Below are 18,783 nucleotides of genomic sequence, written 5' to 3'. Positions count from 1 at the left end.
ATGTAAACAAGTGTGCCTACAGTGTGATGAATTTCGTACCATACCATGATTAAAATCAACTCTTCTAATGATTAAAGGAGAGATCAAATTTAAACAGACATTGCATATGTTGTTTTTGTGTCAAATACTTTATAGTTTATAAAAGTACTAGTACATCTTAAAAAAAAATTATATTGTGCAACATTTCTTGTCAAGTCATCTCAGAAAGTCAAAAGGTCATTTTATAGAGATTCATTACACAAAATAAAACATTTAAAGCTATTATTTTTTGCAACTGTAATGACTATGGCTTAAAGAAAACCCAAAAATCAGTTGGATATTTTAAGCACAGATGTCGGGCCTCTGAAAATAATATACATTTCTATGCACTCGGTTGGCCCTCCTCTTGCATGAATTATTGCATGCCATGGCACAGGGGTGATCAGCATGTGGCACTGCATAGGTCCAATGAAATACCAGAATTCTTTGATAGGTGTCATTAGATCCTCTGCCTCGTTTGGTCTGGTGTCTCTCATCTTCCTCTTGACAACAGTGCATAGACTTTTTTTTTTTAATGTGATTCAGGTCAGAAGAATTTGCTGGCCAACCAAGAACATGAACACCATGATCACTGCATCAGCTTTTAGTACCTTTGGTAGTGTGGGCAGGTGCCAAGTTCTGTTAGAAAGTAAAATCAACATTTCCATAAAGTTTATCAGCAGAGGGAAGCATGAAGTGCTCTCGGATGTGACACCATGAATTTCTGTTAATGACCTTTTGCACTGTCTTCCAATTTTCTGAGACACTGAATTTTAAGTTGTCTGTAAGCTGTAGTCTTCAAATTTAGAAGAAGCAAAAGCTTGGAAAATATCACTCAATGTGTGATCATTCTATGTAATATTTAGTTTCACTTCCTAAGATGAGAATGAGAAATGAAAAAATATTGCACATTTACACAGTATTCTAATTTTTTAGAAGTACTAGTAAGTACAACTAATCCTTCATACCATTTTTTTTCTTATGGTTACCATCTCTCCTTATAGGGCTTATTCTGTGTGATACCTTCACATATCCAAGAGTATCTTGACTTTGGAGCAGGACGCAGCATCCCGAGTATCATCATAAACCAAATTGTAGCTTTTACAAATGCACTGTAAATGTTGATATCTTCTAAAATCACTTTGTGCAAAATACCTTTTGTGTTTAACATTTAAAGAAAAATCAATGAAAAAGACTAAAAGAAAGACCCAAGGCCCGCCAAGAATGCAGCATTCAAAATTTGGGAAAGACACGTTTGATACATTTGAATGCTGAACTGTAGCATCAATAGAGAACACAATGGGCGGCCCCAACAGAACTATTTCCAACAACAGTTTGCTTTTAAATCATTAAGCATCATGTGCTCAAAGATGTTTCTTGCATTGTGATTTTATTTCAAAATGCACATTTCACCCGTATGGTCTTGCCTCAATCAAGAAAATATCCTTGTCTTGTCTACAATAGTCCGTGAGTCACTGTGGATTATGATGACATACCATTATCCTTATACAACACTTTTTGTTTTTAACAGAGGTGTGGTTATAAAGACTTTTCTTCATTAAAAAGTTCCTTTGAAATGTTTAACAGCCCTGAAAAACAATGTAATTCAATTTTTATTAAGTTTGAGTTTTTTTATGATTCTGATATATTTCTTCAGCATCTTTCTCTTTAAGCACCTGATGACTTTTGTCAAGTTGTTTAATTGTTTTGCTATCAGCACTCTCATTTATACCTGGTAAAAGCTCTGTGTTTTTTTCTGGATGTGCATAAGAACATTTTACTGCATAGTTCCAATGCTACCATTTTAGACTTCTTACAAAGAGAACGATTTATTATATAAAATACATTCCCCTTTCTAACACTTCCCTGGGCAACTGCCCACATGGCCTGAATCACAAATCACCACAGTTTTTTTTAAATAGCTACTTTAAATTCTCAAACTTATAATCAATTGTATTTAATATGCAAGATGTTAATTTTTGTAACTTATATCACAACTCTGAATTGGACCCTAATTTTTTTGTGTTTTTTCATGTGTTTGTCAAGAAATTTCAATGCCGTTTTTCTGCGACGTAGTAATTTCTTTGAACAGTCAAAGTGTCATTCAAGGTATAGCGTTGTAAGGTAATATATGAGTCACCTGGTGCTAGCTGTGGTATAGTAGGGGCCAAGGAGGATGTGATCCTTCACCATGACAGCTTTCACTCCACTCCGATAATGCTGTTTAATCTGGAGGCTACACTGAAAGCACTGACATCCAACGCAGACTCAGTGGAAACCTTGACTGGCACTTCAACCCTTGGTGATGACAAAAACCCTGTCTGCTTAAGCAGCTATTACTCCATCTGATTGGTAATCATGACATGGAATGGGGAATAAATCCTTCAGACTGCAGCTGGTTTAAGATGGGGGGTCTTTGAAGGTACCCAGTGATTAGGTGACCTTGGATAGAGCATCAAAAGGGGCCAGTCGAGAGAAGGCGGGTTTTGGAGGACTGTAATTTTCTATTATTTTCTATTATTGGCAGTATAATGGCACATTCTCATGCAAATTACATTCACATATGAAGGATTAATTCAAACCAGCAAGTCGTTCTGAGCTCTTAAAATTGTAGAGAAGCAGGGTTTTTTTTTTTCTTTTAGAGGAGTCTCTGTTACTGTTCAGCTCAACAGTCTTATCTGTCTCGATGGTAAGTTCTTTTTTGTACATATTGAAAAGGAAGGGACTTTTTTTTTTTTTTACATTCTTACACCCTGCATTTTCAGACAAATGTTTCTCTAAGCTGTTAATCGATTTTAATTTCTAAAAAGCTTAAATATGGGCATAATGAATATGAAATTTGTTTTGTCTGACCAGACCACTTTTGGCTGGGTTGTATGTGTAAAAATGGTTATTCACCTTTGTAGCTGTGCCTGGCAGCAGTGCTGAATAAACATTATCCATTCATTTTCAAATCTGCTTTGTCCTCTTCTCTGGTTGTCAACACTTCTCTAGATTGTCAGTCTATCATATTGTCCAGCATATAAACTGTCTCACTCTGACCAAACAGACATCCACATAATTTGGACTATCGGAAAACAACTGGAATACTTTGAGAACACTGGTTACATCCAATTTCAACTCCATGCAGAAACATCTCAATGAAAATCTAACTGAAGTCCAGACGTTTGAGCCAATAGCAACAATCCCTGACCGCACTGTGCTGCTCAGGTTGGAATCCAATATTTTCCTGCATAGCAAGTTCAAGTTTGACCCCGACTGTGATTCAGATCTTAATGTGCCGCCCACTGGCAGAAGTTGTGTAGCACATGATAAAATGTCACTGGTGCATAAATTAACTTGCACGAGCCTCACACACTTAAAATAATCAAGAAACAAAAAATGATTTTGAAGTTTGTTTTTCCTTCTTAACTAAAACAATCTGAAAATTATGGAAATATTCAGCCATGGATCTGCTTGCATAGTATGCAGGACAGAAAATTAAGAATGTTTGCTTACAAAATTCTTAGGACCATATATTAAATTATTAAGATCTGTTTTTTCTGTTTTTAAAATTGTGTGTGGCTACCTTTCTATTAAAGGTTACATAAATCTGATGACATGAAATTTACTAAAGCAACACAATATTCCATTCAAAGTGGCATCCTGTTGATGTGAGCGTCTGGCTTCATCTGGGACCTGGATAGAAAGGTGTGAGCTTCAGATCTGACAGTATCTATGTTTTAGAATCTTATTTTGGAGTAATAAAGTATGTAATTCTTGAATTTCTCTGTTCAGGTCATAAATAACTTTTGTGTCAGGCTGGTTAATGACACTCAAGTTACGAAAACACTAAACATTTACAATGCCATGGCTAGCTAACTATTAGCTGCTAATGATGCTAATGTTACCATTTAATTAGAAGCTTTGTATCGGTGTAAAACATTAACAGTTAAAAAAATACAAACTCTTAACTGAATATATCAAAAATTAAACCTTTATTCTTGTTGTGGAAAAAAAAAACCTACACATTTTGTTGCTTTTCCTGGGATTAGGTCCAGTTTACAATTAGATAAACAGAAACAACAATAGTTAAATGCAGTTAAAAACCTAACTCACTTCCTGTGAAATCTTAAATTCTTTCTGTCAAAACAATAGTATTCAAAATACTGCTAAAATGTTGCATTGTTTTACATAACAGGGGATTTAGTGCACTTATCTGGTCAGCAGCGAATGTGATTATACACATAGAAGCAATGCCTTAATACTTCCTGACTATTTTTATGCAAAGCCGTTTCTTGTGGACTCGCCTCTCATACATTTCGTTAAGCTCGATGTACAGCCAACAAATACAAACACTGTTGTATCTTAGCTTAGCGCAGTCTGATCATTTCAAACAGGTGTCACCTTTCTCGGGGATCCAGCTTGTTTACAAAATGGATATTGTAGCCTCTGACTGCTCTGCCCTTTAGTCACCACACCATGTTGTGCTTTTTTTTCCTCAAGCTGCTGGCCTAGAGCTAGTGTAAGTCGCTAGCTCAACAACAATCTGCTGGAGTCAGTCCCACAGCACAGCCCTGGTCCACGCCAAGGTCCTTACCGGAGCCAAAGCCAACAGCAAGGTCTTTGCAATAGCCAGAACTCATACAAGGAAATCATAGGCTCTCGGCCAAGTCCAAAGTCTCCCAGACCTATAAAGAGGTCTCTGCTTTGCTGCTTCTGCTGGTTGCCTGGTAGACCTTTGAGGCTTTTGTTTTACTACCTCTATTTTCTGAATAGATTTGAAAGTGTACATTTTTGTTTAATTTTTGCATTGTTTTGAAACAATGGATATTGTCAAAAGCAATTATATGTTTTTTACTCTTGTCCATCACAATGGCAAGACAAAGGAAATGGCAAACGGGTTAAATATGCTGGTGACAGAAAAGGTTTATTGTTGTCCTTTATTTAGTTTTCATATATGAATTTCTCATTTAAGGTATACCTTTCGATCCCTAAAAAATGACTACCATTCCTCCATATTACTTACAGAAATTGTTACTTGCAGACAGTGAAGTTGTCCACATCTGTTAAAGAGCAAATTTCTGCAACACCTCAGACCAGGTGTGAACAATTCTTCTGACAAATTCTTCAGAGGAAGTTTATAATCTCACTGGGTATATTTAACTTGCTAGAAACAAATTGCATATGGGTTGTTATCAATCCAGATACACTTACTGTAACTGCTTTATAGTCAAATGGAAGAATGACATGTTGAAGTGTAGTTAATATGTCCTATAAAGATTTCACTGCATGACCTTTTCCTCCTGCCTAATATATATCACACAAATGTTATTGTAACATTAGTGCAAAAATGTGAATAAAAAGGGTTTTCATCCAGAAAAATGTACTTGTGGCATCAATAAATCAATTAGAAATATAAGAATGAGGCTCCACATACCTTCAGGTTGTTCACCTGGTACTTCAGGAAAACCAGCAGACCCAAGATGAAAAGAACAAAATGTTTTTTATTTATAGCTTTCGTTTGTTGTGAGAAATTTACAGTGTCGCAGCCAGTCTGCTAAAACACAGCGGTACTTACACGCTCAGCCATATTTTTCTCTCAGAGGTGACACAAAAAAATTAAATGAGGAGGAAAAAGTTGAACAGAGGCAGGAATGGCTTTCAAAGGAATACCTAATTGTATGCACCATTTGTACATTTTTGATGAAACCTATGAAATCCAGAGAGGAGAGTGGGGTGGCCTTGATTCTGTCACTAATTATACCTTTAAGAAATGTTCAACTTGAACAGACAGGTTAAATCAGTCTTCCTTGTTTAAATTCGTTCAAAACTCTGTAAATTAAAAGGGCTGAGATTAGAATATCTCTGACACATTCAGCAGATATATCAACGGTTTTTTCTACATTTGACCATGTTCTAATCACAGTTTTTAGTGCCTTTAAATGCACTTTTATGTTGCGGACAAATGCATAATAGACTTGGTAAGTCAGGGAGTTGTTTAAAGCAGACTTGGGTTATAAAATAATATCTCAAGCCTTAAATATTTCTCAAAACATGTTTAAACTCGTAAACTCGCAACTCCAAAAATATATGATAGTGTTCTGGGTAGATGAACTGTTTGCCTTCATGCAGAAATGCTACTTGTGGAAGAAAACGTTGCTCATAACCCTGAACAGATGTCATCATCATGCTGTGGGATGCGTTTCTTCAGTGGGGACTACAGACCTCGTTAGAGGGGGTGGGAAGATGGAGGGAGGTAACTTCAGTGTGATACTGGAGCAATAAGACTTAAAAATGTCATCCTAGCAGTATACTGACCCTAAACAATACAGCCAGATCTCAAATAGAAAATAGATAAAATTGAATCATATTCATGTGTTTGTATCGCTCAGTCAAAGTTTAGATCTAAATGTAATTGAAAGTATGTGGCCTGATTTCTAAAGTATGCGTACAGGCTTTCTCCATCCAGTCTCACCGAGCTTCACAAAACATTTGTTGTATTTTGCAGAAAAGAAAAGACAAAACAAATCAGATAAAGACATTCCTCTAAAGAATTGGTTCTGTTATTTAGCCAAAGGTGGATATTATGGAGCAGTTAGTGTTGGTCTCACATTAAATACTAATTAAGAGCATTAAAGTTTGTGGTTGTAATATATATATATATTAAAAAAAAAACATTTAAGACTTCTAAATACTTTTGTAAGGCAGAATAAAACCATTCTTTTTATTGTAATGTGGTGCAAGTCTTTCTACTTGTAGAACAAAGAAACAGCACATAGTTTTAAGACTAGTCTCATAAATCATTATTTACAGGTCCAGGGATTTTACACCAAGGAGCAGGGGGGCTCCAGTCTATCTGTAGTTGTCTTTGAAACGTTTCATATGCTGTTCCTTTTTAAAAATTTGTTGACATACCCCTTCTGTTGCTAAGAAAATAAGAGTGACCTCACTCTGTAGTGAAGGTCGAGCAGCAGCTAATGAAGGCCCCAAAGCCTAACACCATTGATTTTTCAGCCATTTCAAGGCTTGAATGCAAAGTTATTCAGCTGGGTGAGGGGTACAACCTGGTGTCCAACAGAAACCAGACAATGTTGTAGTTCAGGTTCTGTAGGTGCAACTTGTTCTCTTTTAGTGCCACATTATTTTTGCCTAATTAATTCATTTGTTTAGACTTTTAGTGAGATTTAAAAAAAAAAGAAGAAAAGTAGAAAAAGATATACGGAAAAGGAAGACGTACACAGAAAGGAAATGTTGGGAATGCTGCTGAACGGATGTGCACATTTGTAATTATGGGCAACCGTCCAGAAGTGTTGTGACATTCTGCAGTCGCTCATCAGTGCGCTGAGTCACGGTGCTCTCTCCTCTTCATATGCTGATCAGACTTGACGTGGATGGCATTTAAGACTAAATAGCACAAGGCGTATGTCACTTCTGGAGAAACGCTCGTAATAAGGACTTAATATGCAGGTGTTAGGTGTCATTGAGATGCATCGCAGTGCACTGGATCTTTCCACAGATTAAAAATATGAAGATTAGGGAGAAGCCACATTATGCGTTTGTTAGACTTAACAACCTGCTTGGTTTGCCTCATAGATTCACTCTCATCCATTATGCATCTGACCTGGAGCTGACCAGGACACTAAATAAGCTATAAAATCTGCAAGAGTTTAAAAATGTGTGTTTGTTTTATACTGAGTGTTTTATATGTATTCCTACCCATCAGAAACTGATGAGTCAAAGTATTATAAGCTCCCTCTTTTACAGGCTGCTGATCCTTCACATCCTACCAAGGGAAGTCATGGATTTTTCTTTTATAAAATTTGCCAGCTGACATACCGTGGCACTGGCAGAATGTCAGGATCTGTAAATAGTCAGTTCAAGCCTTATCTTATTTGATGATACTGCCTTATGATGAAGTCAAAGTGCCTCTGAAGTGTTATGTCTTTGAAGACTACTAGAATTAAAATTGGCTGGACATAATGATTTGGCACTATCCACAGTCTTTTAAATCAATAATCCCTTCCTCATCTGAAACTTTTAAACAACAACTCTCTTTGACTTTGAGCAACAAGTCAAGTTTTCCAAATATTAACATCTGGACAGAAATCTTACAATTATACAGAAAACAGAAACTTGACTTTTTCAGTTTGTGTTTTTTTTCATGGATTCAAATGTGAAAAAAAAATGTATACATTGGAATTGCTTTATTTATGGGTCAATATTGTGCAGAATTTTCTCTCAAATTTTGAAACCTAAAAAGTAAAAAAAAAAAAATTGGCAAAGTCAGAATTCAGATTAAAAGAGATGTTTCTTGCAACCCAGGGCTCAAAATTCAAAATGGCTATCTTTTTATGCTACAATTACTGCTAGTTGCAATTTAATAAAATATTTGGACAGCTGATGATTTGCATTCCATAAAATGTTTTACTATGGTATTATTCATCTCCCTTAAGTAGTGATCTTGCTACAGTAAAATAAAGTTTATGTCTTTGGCTGCTGGTGCTCAAAATGAATGATGTAGTTACCTCACCACTGTGTATCTGCCTTTCATTTTAATGGTATGTGAAGATGCATGCATGCTTTTAACCCTGTAGCACACATAATTTGACCACCAGATGAGTCGAGCTGATTCTGATGTTGATTCAGTGGTGTAAGCATCATAACTTCAAGACACTATCAGAATCAGAATAATTTATTAATTCCCGAGTGGTGTTATGCTGTTGCAGATGTGTATATTTAGAAAACAGAAAAATATGAAACAAAGTATGATAGACTGAGTAGCAAAAATTATCTGAATAAAAAGTAACTCAAGTGAAAACCAATTCTCCTCAAGTAGAAATATTATATTGCGTGAAAAAAAACGGTATGCTATGCTAAGCTTACACTTCTCTACATAACAATGCAACTTTTATGTTTGTGCACATGGGAAGTTGACTTGCCACTAGCCTGGTAAAACCCAGTTCCTTGTTCGAATGAAGGAAGCTATGCTACGAAGCTTACTGAAAATTACATGTCCTGTAACAAAGTAACAGTGGATTAAAAAAAAAAAAAAACATATCTTATGAACACCACTAAAGGCTACCTAAGTAATTGTTGAGAATAAATAATTTTGTGCTTTCCTTCTATCTCTGTTAGCTAGTTGCTAAGCCAAAGCTAAGCTAAAGCTAAAAGAAACAATATGTTATGAAACGCCCTGACAGCTAAGACTACAGGATACTAGGAGCTAGGTAACGCCCTCTGTGGGGCGTAACTTAGATAGAGGCTAACAAAGGAGACCACGCCCTCTTCTGGGATCCCATTTTGTCTGTTACCTCTTAAAGGTGGCAGGTCAGAATGGACCGGCTGTATTTTGGTATTAGTAAATTGAATTTATGAATTCAACTCACTGACTCTTCTGTAACCTCATACATCAAGAACTCAGCATGGAGAACAGATAATTCTCCACATAACGTAAGTAGTAGTTACCATGGTCTAAAAGCAGATATGCCTTGACCTATTAACCTTGACCTTTTGTGAGATTATGCAATATAAATTTTTGCGTTTCGGTTCATGTCTCAAAGAGAAATACTCTAACAACCTCAGATTCATACACTACTAGACTTAAAAAAAAAAAAAAAGCTGGATGAGTAACATCTCCTTTAAAAATTGCTATTCAGAGTGAACAGCTTTCTTCCTTTTTATAGTTTTGGAAAAAAGGCTCTTTGAGCTGTGCACTGCTGCTTCTTCAACTTGGGTCTTATTTGAATAGGTGCTTGGCTTAAGACTTATCCAAAGTAGCATATTGTGAAATGTGCGCCTTATTGCAATTCAGGGGATTGGAAGGTCTTAGTGGTCTGTAGCTTACACCTCATTGTCGTATAATGTTGTTTAGAAAAATAAAGACCTAAGCTTGTGTGTAATTCACAGTTTATTAGGAATGAGCAAATGGGACAGTGGATGCCTCGCTGCTAAATGCCGCATGAGGAAGTGTGCTGTGCCGTCTTAGCATTTGTGTTAAATTATTCTGAATATGCTGTGAGTAGCTTAACAGTATGAAACTATTATCTCATCTTAATAAAGAACTTGATAATAATATATGTCCCAAACACTGTTTGCAGATTTTCCAAACAAGCCTTTCTTCTTCCGAAAATCTGGCACCTTTCAAAGACTCGGTAGCTTTAATGAGCCACGCTGCTGTGCCAGTGGCGGCTGCTGGGTGTTAGGAATGGTGCTCATGATAATGTGCCCAGCTGAGTGCCGGCTATGCATTTCCCACTGTTATGGTAATGGAGCCTGTTGGGGTGGTTTTTTCCACTTACAAAGGATTGCTGTGGCATTTTTTTAAATATAGAAATCAACACTTCAGTAATGTTTGCATGGAATTATGCCGAATTATATGATGATGAGTAACGCTACACCTTCATGTGTCTTTCTAATGCAAATGCTACCAAGCTGTAACTTTCCCTCAGCTCGGTGTTTGTCCCTTTGTTGCTTCCAGCAGCTTTTGGGGCTGTGCTGCCTGACAAAGAAAAGCTGTTTGGGGAAAGCTGAATGAAAGGATGAAATGACATAAGGGGTCATTTGCTCGGCTCATATTTGGCCCCGTAGCTTTGAAGATGAAGAAGCATGAAAGGAGGTAGAACATCAGTCGGTAACTGGGTTCCTCAGAGGTGAAGGGACCGATTTTTGTTGGTTTTTTTTTCTCTTTCTTTTCTCTTTTTCTTTTTTTCTGACTTCCTTCAGTGCTTGAGGAAATGGCCCTTCTGTTACCAGCACTCTGCTTCTCAATGGTAATCAATTCAACTTGAAAGGCATAGAAGACAGGCCTTTTGAAACTTCATCAATCTGAACGTGTCTTTGCCAACTGCAAACACAGCATGTGCTTATTAATGCCTTCCTAGTTTGTGTAAATAATGTTTTTGGGATTAATGTAGATGCTGCACAGTGGTACACTTGGTAGCACTATTACCTCGGAGTGTGCATGTTCTGTATGTATGGGTTTTCTGCAGGCACTCTGGCTTCCTCCCACCGGCTAAAACCATGATTGTTAGATTAACGGGTCTCCCTAAGATTTTCTTTTTAAGTTGTGAGTGACTGCACGGTTGCTTTTCCTGTATGTCTCTATGGCTATGTTCCAGTAGCAGGTCTTGATGCTCAGTTTCGATTTTCTACTGAAATCTGATTGTTTTTGGGTGGTCGTTTATACTGCTATTTAATCTTGACCACAATGAGACTTCTGTGCGAGCGGTTTTGTGTCCCTAAAGCAAAAAAAAAAAAAAAACAATATTGACGTCATGCAGCAGTCTGTTTATGAAAGTAATGATGGATGGAGCCATTCATGGATCGATTTCAAAGTTTGTTCAGCAAATGGAGCCGACAGTATTGTCACAATATCATAACAGGACGAAGGAAGCTGATAAAAAGAAAGCACTACTACTAGCAACGGCCTTTTTTGGCGTATTGACTGCAATTTCTGAAACAGGGAAGACTGCTAGGATGTGTAATCAGGAGTCAGGAGTGGTCTTATTGTGATGTGATGCGCTTCAGTAACAAAGACATCTGTGAACATAAGACTGTGATTTTCAGCCATTATTTTTTTTCTGGTGCAGGAATACAACATATGTCTCACATTAGTAACATAAAAGCTGGATGAAATGCAACATGAAGGTTCAGACTGCAGACGCTTTGAAATCAACTGGATACATATCCGAATTAGTACCACATACAGAAGTGGCACATATCAGATGGCATTTTGGTTAAAAGACTGGAATTGTTTGGTTGGAACTGTGGTGGAAAAGTCAGCTATAAGTCACATACAGGCTAAATAAGTGGATTTGGGTTCACATTTGCCTGTTGTGGGAATGTAGCATGTGCCCCCCTGTGTTGACATATATCAACGCAGTGGTGCGTTGATATATGTCTGATGGACATTGAGATTTTGTAAATAAAGATATTGTAAATATTTCCTCTGATCTACAGGTTCAGACCAAACTTATTTTGGGCCATTAAGGAATTACTTACTCTTTTATCTGATCTTAAAACTTTTCTCTAGAAGACATTTAGCGTATGCATGTTTGGAGGTTGTTGCACTGTGGCACAGTTCACTGCTGCCTTTCAGCCAGAAGGTTCTGGGCCCAAATCCCAGCTGGTCCTTTCTGCATGGAGTTTCCATGTTTTAGCAGCGCATGCATTCGTTCTCTCCAGGTACTCTGGCTTCCATCCACGGGTTCAAGGTTATGTCATTAAAAACCTTGTGTCCTGAAAAAAGAACAGCTCCACTAAAAGTCCGAAATTAATATTAATTTCACACACATTATCTGGACACTTCTGACTAGAATACAGAGAAGCTCATAGCCAGGGTTGAGGATTCTCAATCAATTTGCAATAGTTCTGTTAAACTACGCTGAAGCGATTTAAAAGGAATGAAAAAATCCCTCATAAATCTATCTTGAGTGTTCATGTTGCCCTATATGACAAGCCTTTTTTTTCTATTTTCAATAGCTTTTGTGTAGATTTTCAAGAGTTTGGAGGGAGAAAAAAAAGGGCTGAATATTTCAAAGGGGACCTTGATTTAAATTGTTGGATATCAGCTATATTGCATCAGTGGGAATAGAAGAGGCAGAATGGATGAGATGTTTGACCTTTTCAGATTTGTCCCTGGGCAGCGAATTTGCTGGAGGGTGCTGGGGCAGGGAGCAGCGGTGCGTTGAATTATCACTCCCACTGTTCAGATGCTACAGACCTGATCTCCCACTTGCTCCCCTCCTACCTCTAATGGGTTAGGAACACATTGAGGGAGGAAAAAAAGAAGAAGAAAAAAAGATGGAGATGGCAAGAGTGAGTAGGAGGAGGGACTTTGTGAGCTGAGTCTGATTGTCTGCAGGTTAAGCTTAGAAACAAATTACCGTTTTTGCTGGGCACTGAAAAGCGGTAGAGGCAGGTGACATTGTAGTGGCAAATCTTTTGCAAAAGCTTTTTGTTATTCAGCAGTGCGATCGAACCGAGTCTGTGACAGCTACCGGCAGGAAACATGTCAGGGCTTTGATGGATGCTTTCTATATTGAAAGGCTACGATGACTTTTTAGTTGACTGGGCTTTCGCTGAACACCGCCTGTTCCACCATCAAATAAAAGCACAACACCACGGAAGAGAAGGAGATAAGAAAGAAACTTGCCACAACGCTTTGTAATAGTTTCAGAGTCACATCGGACATTGTGTCTTTGTTGGAGGAGAGTGGCTGTCAAAAATGTTAATATCAGCTTTTTTTCTCTCTCTCTCTCTCTAAACAAACACGGGGGTTCTGTGTTCTTCTGTCAGCCTTTAAATATTTACAACCAATAAATAACGGCACTATCCAGGGTTTTTATTTTTTTATTTTTTATTTTTTTGTAATCTGTTTCACTAGCGTTCAAGTTTTTTTGTTGTCACAAGAACCACTTCCTAACATTTTGTCCATTAGATTCCAGTTCAAGAAATGTCTTTTCTCCTTCACTCTCACCCAGGTGGACGTCTAAACCATGTTTTTATTCGGTAACGCCTGATGTTTCAGCGCAGCATCATCACCTCATGCCGCATCTTTTCTATTCCTCCCCACCCCTCTCCTCATGCCATCCAGAACCCATCTTGTGCGACGTAGGGGAGTTTCACTGTCATGACCAGCAGATCTGCATTCCCGAGGCCTGGCTCTGTGACGGTGAGCCCGACTGCCCCGACGGCTCTGACGAAAGTGATCATGTCTGTAAGTCCATTCATTCCATCCATTCCACACGAATGCCAATAAGCCCTGAGTAATTATGCCCTTACACCGTTTCAGTCAGAATTTGACTTCTCGTTACTCTTCGTGAACGTCAGTGTCTAATTTTGGGCTTCCAGTAATTTATTTATTTTATATGAATCACTCCAGGGGTTTTTTAGAAACAAGAACTGGGTTCACAAATCTTTTTTTGTAGATTTTCTGTAACACACAGGATCAGAATTTTAGAAATGGTGCCAAACTTTAACACACTAACTAATACTGGTTTTTAAAAAAATCCCTTTGGTAAGTTGCAGAGAAGCGACACACATTCTGTAGGCATCAAAAAGTTTATGGAATAATTCTAGTTGGGTATATGACCATTGCTCTCATTTAAATTAAAATTACACTTTCTGTGCTATCCGATTTCCTTCAAGTTATGTTATTTGTGCAAAAAAAAAAACATTGCAGCTTTACAAAGCAACACCAAAGGGAGTAATTCTCTCCCCTAGAAACTGCTCTCCAGTAACACCTCCTTCCCAAACAAGGCTATCCCGTTTATTCTTAAAACGTTACCTTAAACAGCTTTGCATGCAGTAGTTTACTTGAATTTATTCTTGGTCATTCATTTTTGAAAAATAATTTGTGGTCGTATTATTGAACTCATAGTTTCTGCAAATGCTGGCCTTAAAATCTTGACAAAGATTTTAAATAGGGTTTTGAGTGAGGAGAGAGACTTTGGGGCCGAGGGAAGCATCGTGACTGATACATACCTTCTGCTTATAGTGTAGCATTTAGTATTTATAATAAATACCATCTTACTCAGATGTGAAAGCTCAGTGTTTTCTATGTTGTTTTTTTTGGTACTTTATATAACTCTAAAAATATAATTAAGCTGTTTTCAAGGTGATTGGAAAGACTCGTCAGACAAACAAACAAACAAGCACGAAAGCCTGCTGGTACTTCAGAGCTTTGAAAAATAGATATATGAATTTATTAAGGGTGTTACTCTGTGAAAAAGTGTAAATCCTTTATTGTACTATGAATATTTGGCTTCACACTTCCAGCTGCAATCCGCTAAACCTCCGCTTGTCCTTCACTTCAGAATTGTTTGCGGCGTGACTCCTCTCTGGGATTATTATTTACACACTTCTGTGACAGATTTTCTTTAATGGAGAAACAGAGCAGAATTATAGGCTGAATGAGCGTTTGTAAATCACAATGAGACTGTGACTGCCGTGCAGCTGATCGCAGCCAAAAACAAATAATGCAGCAAAACTAAATAATTAACATTCAGCCCAGGTTCTTCCATTGGTGTGAGTTATCGGGCGTAATTAGGACTTTATCGCTTTGGCAGTGACATCTGTGCATAAATTGTATGCAAGTGTGCAATAATTATTAATGCCTGAGCATGCGCAAGGCAGTGTATCAAGCAGGTTACTTTGAGATGAAGATGCGTGCTGCAGAAAAAGACACAGGCTTAGCTGCTTGTCTCAGAATGATATAATTACACATTTACCAGCTGTTAACACGCGCACAGCTGCCTGCATGTTCTCTGAGGGTATGAAAGCAATGAGGTGGTGGTTTGCCGAACGACTCTCCCGGCCTCTGTGCATACTGAGATAAAGCAACAGGAACATGCAACCCATACACGAGTTGCATGTTCTGGTGAGGAATAGAAAGAATGAGTATGTTCCCAAGACTACAAAAGCTCAAGCAAACACAGTGCCAAGACATGCCGCATCTTCCTCTGGGTCCTTTGGGAGTTGTTGTGTTTCATTCATTCTTATATATCAGTCTATCTTTAATATCTTGCACGTGGGTTTATGCCTTGTCACGACATGTGCTTAGTTGATCTAAAGCATCTAAAGGAAAATGTCACCATTTCATTTTTGTCTTCAACCTTTATTATACCTGGTAAAAACCCATTGACATCGAGGTCTCTTTTACAAGGGTGACCTGACCAAGAGGTCAACGGCACACACTTCAGAAACACAAGTCACTTATAAAATAAAACTGTAATATTACATGTAAAATGCAATTTGTTTTAAACTGTAATTATGAAAAAGCAGTCCAGTTGTGGACATTTAAGTAAAAGGGATACTTTATGTATTTTTCTTCATGTATGTACACTGTTTCATACAGTGTCAAAAGTATTATTATACCTTAATATCTTCCACATTTTGTCACATAACTAGAAAGTTTGGTGTATAATATTTCTGTGACACTAGTACATAACTGAAGTGAAACAAAAATGGTATGTGAAATTTGAAAAGCCTAGCATGCATTTGTAATTAGCCAGCTTTAGTCTGATATCCCTACTTAAAACTATTGCAACACATTACTTTCAGACTTTAGAGTACCCTTGTTTGTAATTTGATTTTAGTATAAATGCACCTGTGAAAACAGAACATTTGTAATGCTCATTTTTATTTTCAAAATTCAAGGTTTGGGTTAAACAGCACAAAGCTTGGAAGAACTAATGCTGCACTGTTCAATCTGTCATCCAAAAAATAGAAAGGGACATGGCCCGTTCCTGAACCGGTAGGATGTGCAAGAAGAGCATTAACCAGAGAAACTGTGAAAATGCCCGCAGCTTATCTGGGGGGGGTGCAAGCCATGTGAGATTCAGCAAATGGGTGGAATAATTGGTTGTTCTCTGTACAACTGACACAAAAAGTGAACTTTCTGAACCAGACGAAAACAATCTTTGCCTACACTGCACTCCATGCCGGCTGAATCATCCCTTCTGGTAAAACATTGTACTGGCAGCATCATGCTGGGGAGAGGCTTTTCTTCAGCAGGGAGAGATAAACTGGTGAGTTCGTGTCATGACAGATGGCACTGTTGTCATTGCAAGCAAAGGAGGTTGTGTCTAGTGTTTAAATAGGCAGAATTTTTTATATGAAGAGAAATTTTGGAAAATCACAAATTTCATAAAACTATGGGGTAATATGTGTCAGTCTATGTATTAAAATCCCACTTAAATATAAGAGATTTGTGGTTGTAACATGACAAAATGTGTAGAAATCCAATAGGTGTTAATAGGTTATATATATTTAGGGATTCTAGTCAAACAGTGAGAAATGTTCACTGTTTGACTAACTGTCTTGCCAGCAGAAGGGTTTAATTAAATGTAGTATCCCATTGCACGTTTCAAGAGAAGGTTAGCTGCTATATTTTATTACAACAATAGCTGCAGCTTTAAGGGACAAAATCTCTAGTTAGCCCTTTACAAGTGAAGATTTTTGAATACAATATGAATATATCTAATATAGAGATTCCACACAGTGACTGGGGGCCAAGAGATATAATCTCCAAAATGCAATTAATTATCACTTTGATTAATGTTGGCACAGTTTTATTTACTAAGCCTGCAGGAAGAAGACCCTGCATATTCATCTAAAGAAATTGGTGCCGTATTACCGTGGATTATGCCTCGATAGAAAGGGAATTAGATCAGCTTTACCCAACAAACAAAAGACAGGATTGAAATGCACTCTGCCTTCTTAAATAATACCAAGGATTGCAGAAAGCTGTGGAGGAAAAGCCCTCGTTTCAGATCCCAGTCCCTGAATTGAAATAAAAGCAGCGGAAATTCGGCATATTGTGGAGCAGCAAGCAGGCTTGCTTTGATTTGACACAATATTGTGGGTCTTACACGTAGAGGGTTTAATATCTTAAGAAGGAGATGAGGTCATATATTAAACTCTTGTCATCTAGATATATAAAAACAGTGGCACACATTGCTTCTCTCTCCCTTGCTCTGCTTGGTCAGGGAGATGTAATCACTAGGACTTCAGGGATTATTGGGAAACAGGGAAGAAAGGTGGCTTTAGATTGGAATAGCCAGAGTCTAGGAGGAGACAAGAGCTTATCCATTCAGCTGCTAGGCTCACAGGAACGGACAGCTGATGCCAGTAACTCATGAATCAGAGAAAGCAGCTGGTCTTCATGAATGACAAAAGAAAGACCTAGATAAAAGTAATTTAGCACCTTTTGTCATTCCTTTTTCAAACCTTTTTCTCTTTGAACGACGCTACTCCTTCAGCAGTTGCGGTGGAAAGATGAAACAAATGCAAAGTGAAGCATAATCTCTTAATTTGTGCATCAAACTTAAAAGGACGTCTAAATGTCGAGGCAGTCTTGAGACACTTGGTTTTGCTATTTGCTGTGCGTTTGCGATAAACTGGGACAGTCATAATTCATTTTATATAAAACTTGTTCTGGTGTCATAAAAAAATGTTCCTTGTGCTAATGGCTGTCAGCATTTACTCCCTTCCTATATTGATGCTTCACGCTTGCAGAGAATATTTAGAAGCTAAATCCATCATGAATCCTTTAGGAAAGGATTTCATGGACTTTTGGCTCCTCTTAGTTGTGCTGCCATAAGGAGCTTTGTGGATCTGGTGAACATGGAGACCAGTGAATCCTCTGATTGAATTGTCACTCCCAGAGGAAGAGACAATAAAAGGGGTCAGTGGCTGACTTCAAAAACATGGGCACAGGAGCTGTGTTTCATGGATGATGATTGGCTTGACCTAATCGTTGCCATTGTTGATCTCGGGGTTCTGGAGGCGAAGTGGGATGACGGCTGTTCAAAGTCAGCTCTCTCTCTCAGGGCTTTCTCGTTTGATTTTTCTTCACCAACAGGGGAGGATACATCACCCAGTGCCTTTCCCTGAGGAGCCTTCCCCTCAGTTTTCTAATTATAAATCCATGCCTATTCAACAGAAAGCTTAAAAAAAACAAGAAGTGTAATTAAAATAGACAATTTCTGCCTCATGTCTGTCTCTGTCATTGTTCTATTGAGTGTTATCAATTTGCTTTCTTCTTGTCAGGTCCAACCACCACAATGGCGCACTATTACATTTGGTTGCCCTAACAACTGCAGACAATATTATAGTTTTGAAATTTTAAGTGTTGATTGCAAAGGAGGGGGGGTTTCCTTCACATCTATTGGCACCCAAAAAATGTGGGCAATGGTGACGGTGGTGACAGGAATTTGTACTCTTAGGAATTGTAAATGTATAAAAGTACAGTATTGTATGTGGGATATATCTGTCCCTGTC

General features: G+C 37.8%; 1 protein-coding gene across 1 annotated transcript in view; it reads left to right on the top strand.

Annotated features, from left to right (window-relative positions):
- lrp1bb (low density lipoprotein receptor-related protein 1Bb) overlaps window positions 1–18,783 on the top strand; it is a 318,836-nt gene that overhangs the window by 77,806 nt on the left and 222,247 nt on the right. Inside the window, exon 2 of the mRNA XM_088002164.1 lies at window positions 13,595–13,717. Coding sequence (XP_087858290.1) covers window positions 13,595–13,717 — 123 coding nt within the window. The remainder of the gene's footprint in view (window positions 1–13,594; window positions 13,718–18,783) is intronic.

The sequence above is a fragment of the Poecilia mexicana genome, unplaced genomic scaffold (genome assembly GCF_051168715.1).
Source record: "Poecilia mexicana isolate PSO_F unplaced genomic scaffold, ASM5116871v1 scaffold_2, whole genome shotgun sequence".
Lineage (NCBI taxonomy): Eukaryota > Metazoa > Chordata > Actinopteri > Cyprinodontiformes > Poeciliidae > Poecilia > Poecilia mexicana.
This window is presented reverse-complemented; position numbering and strand designations above follow the sequence as displayed.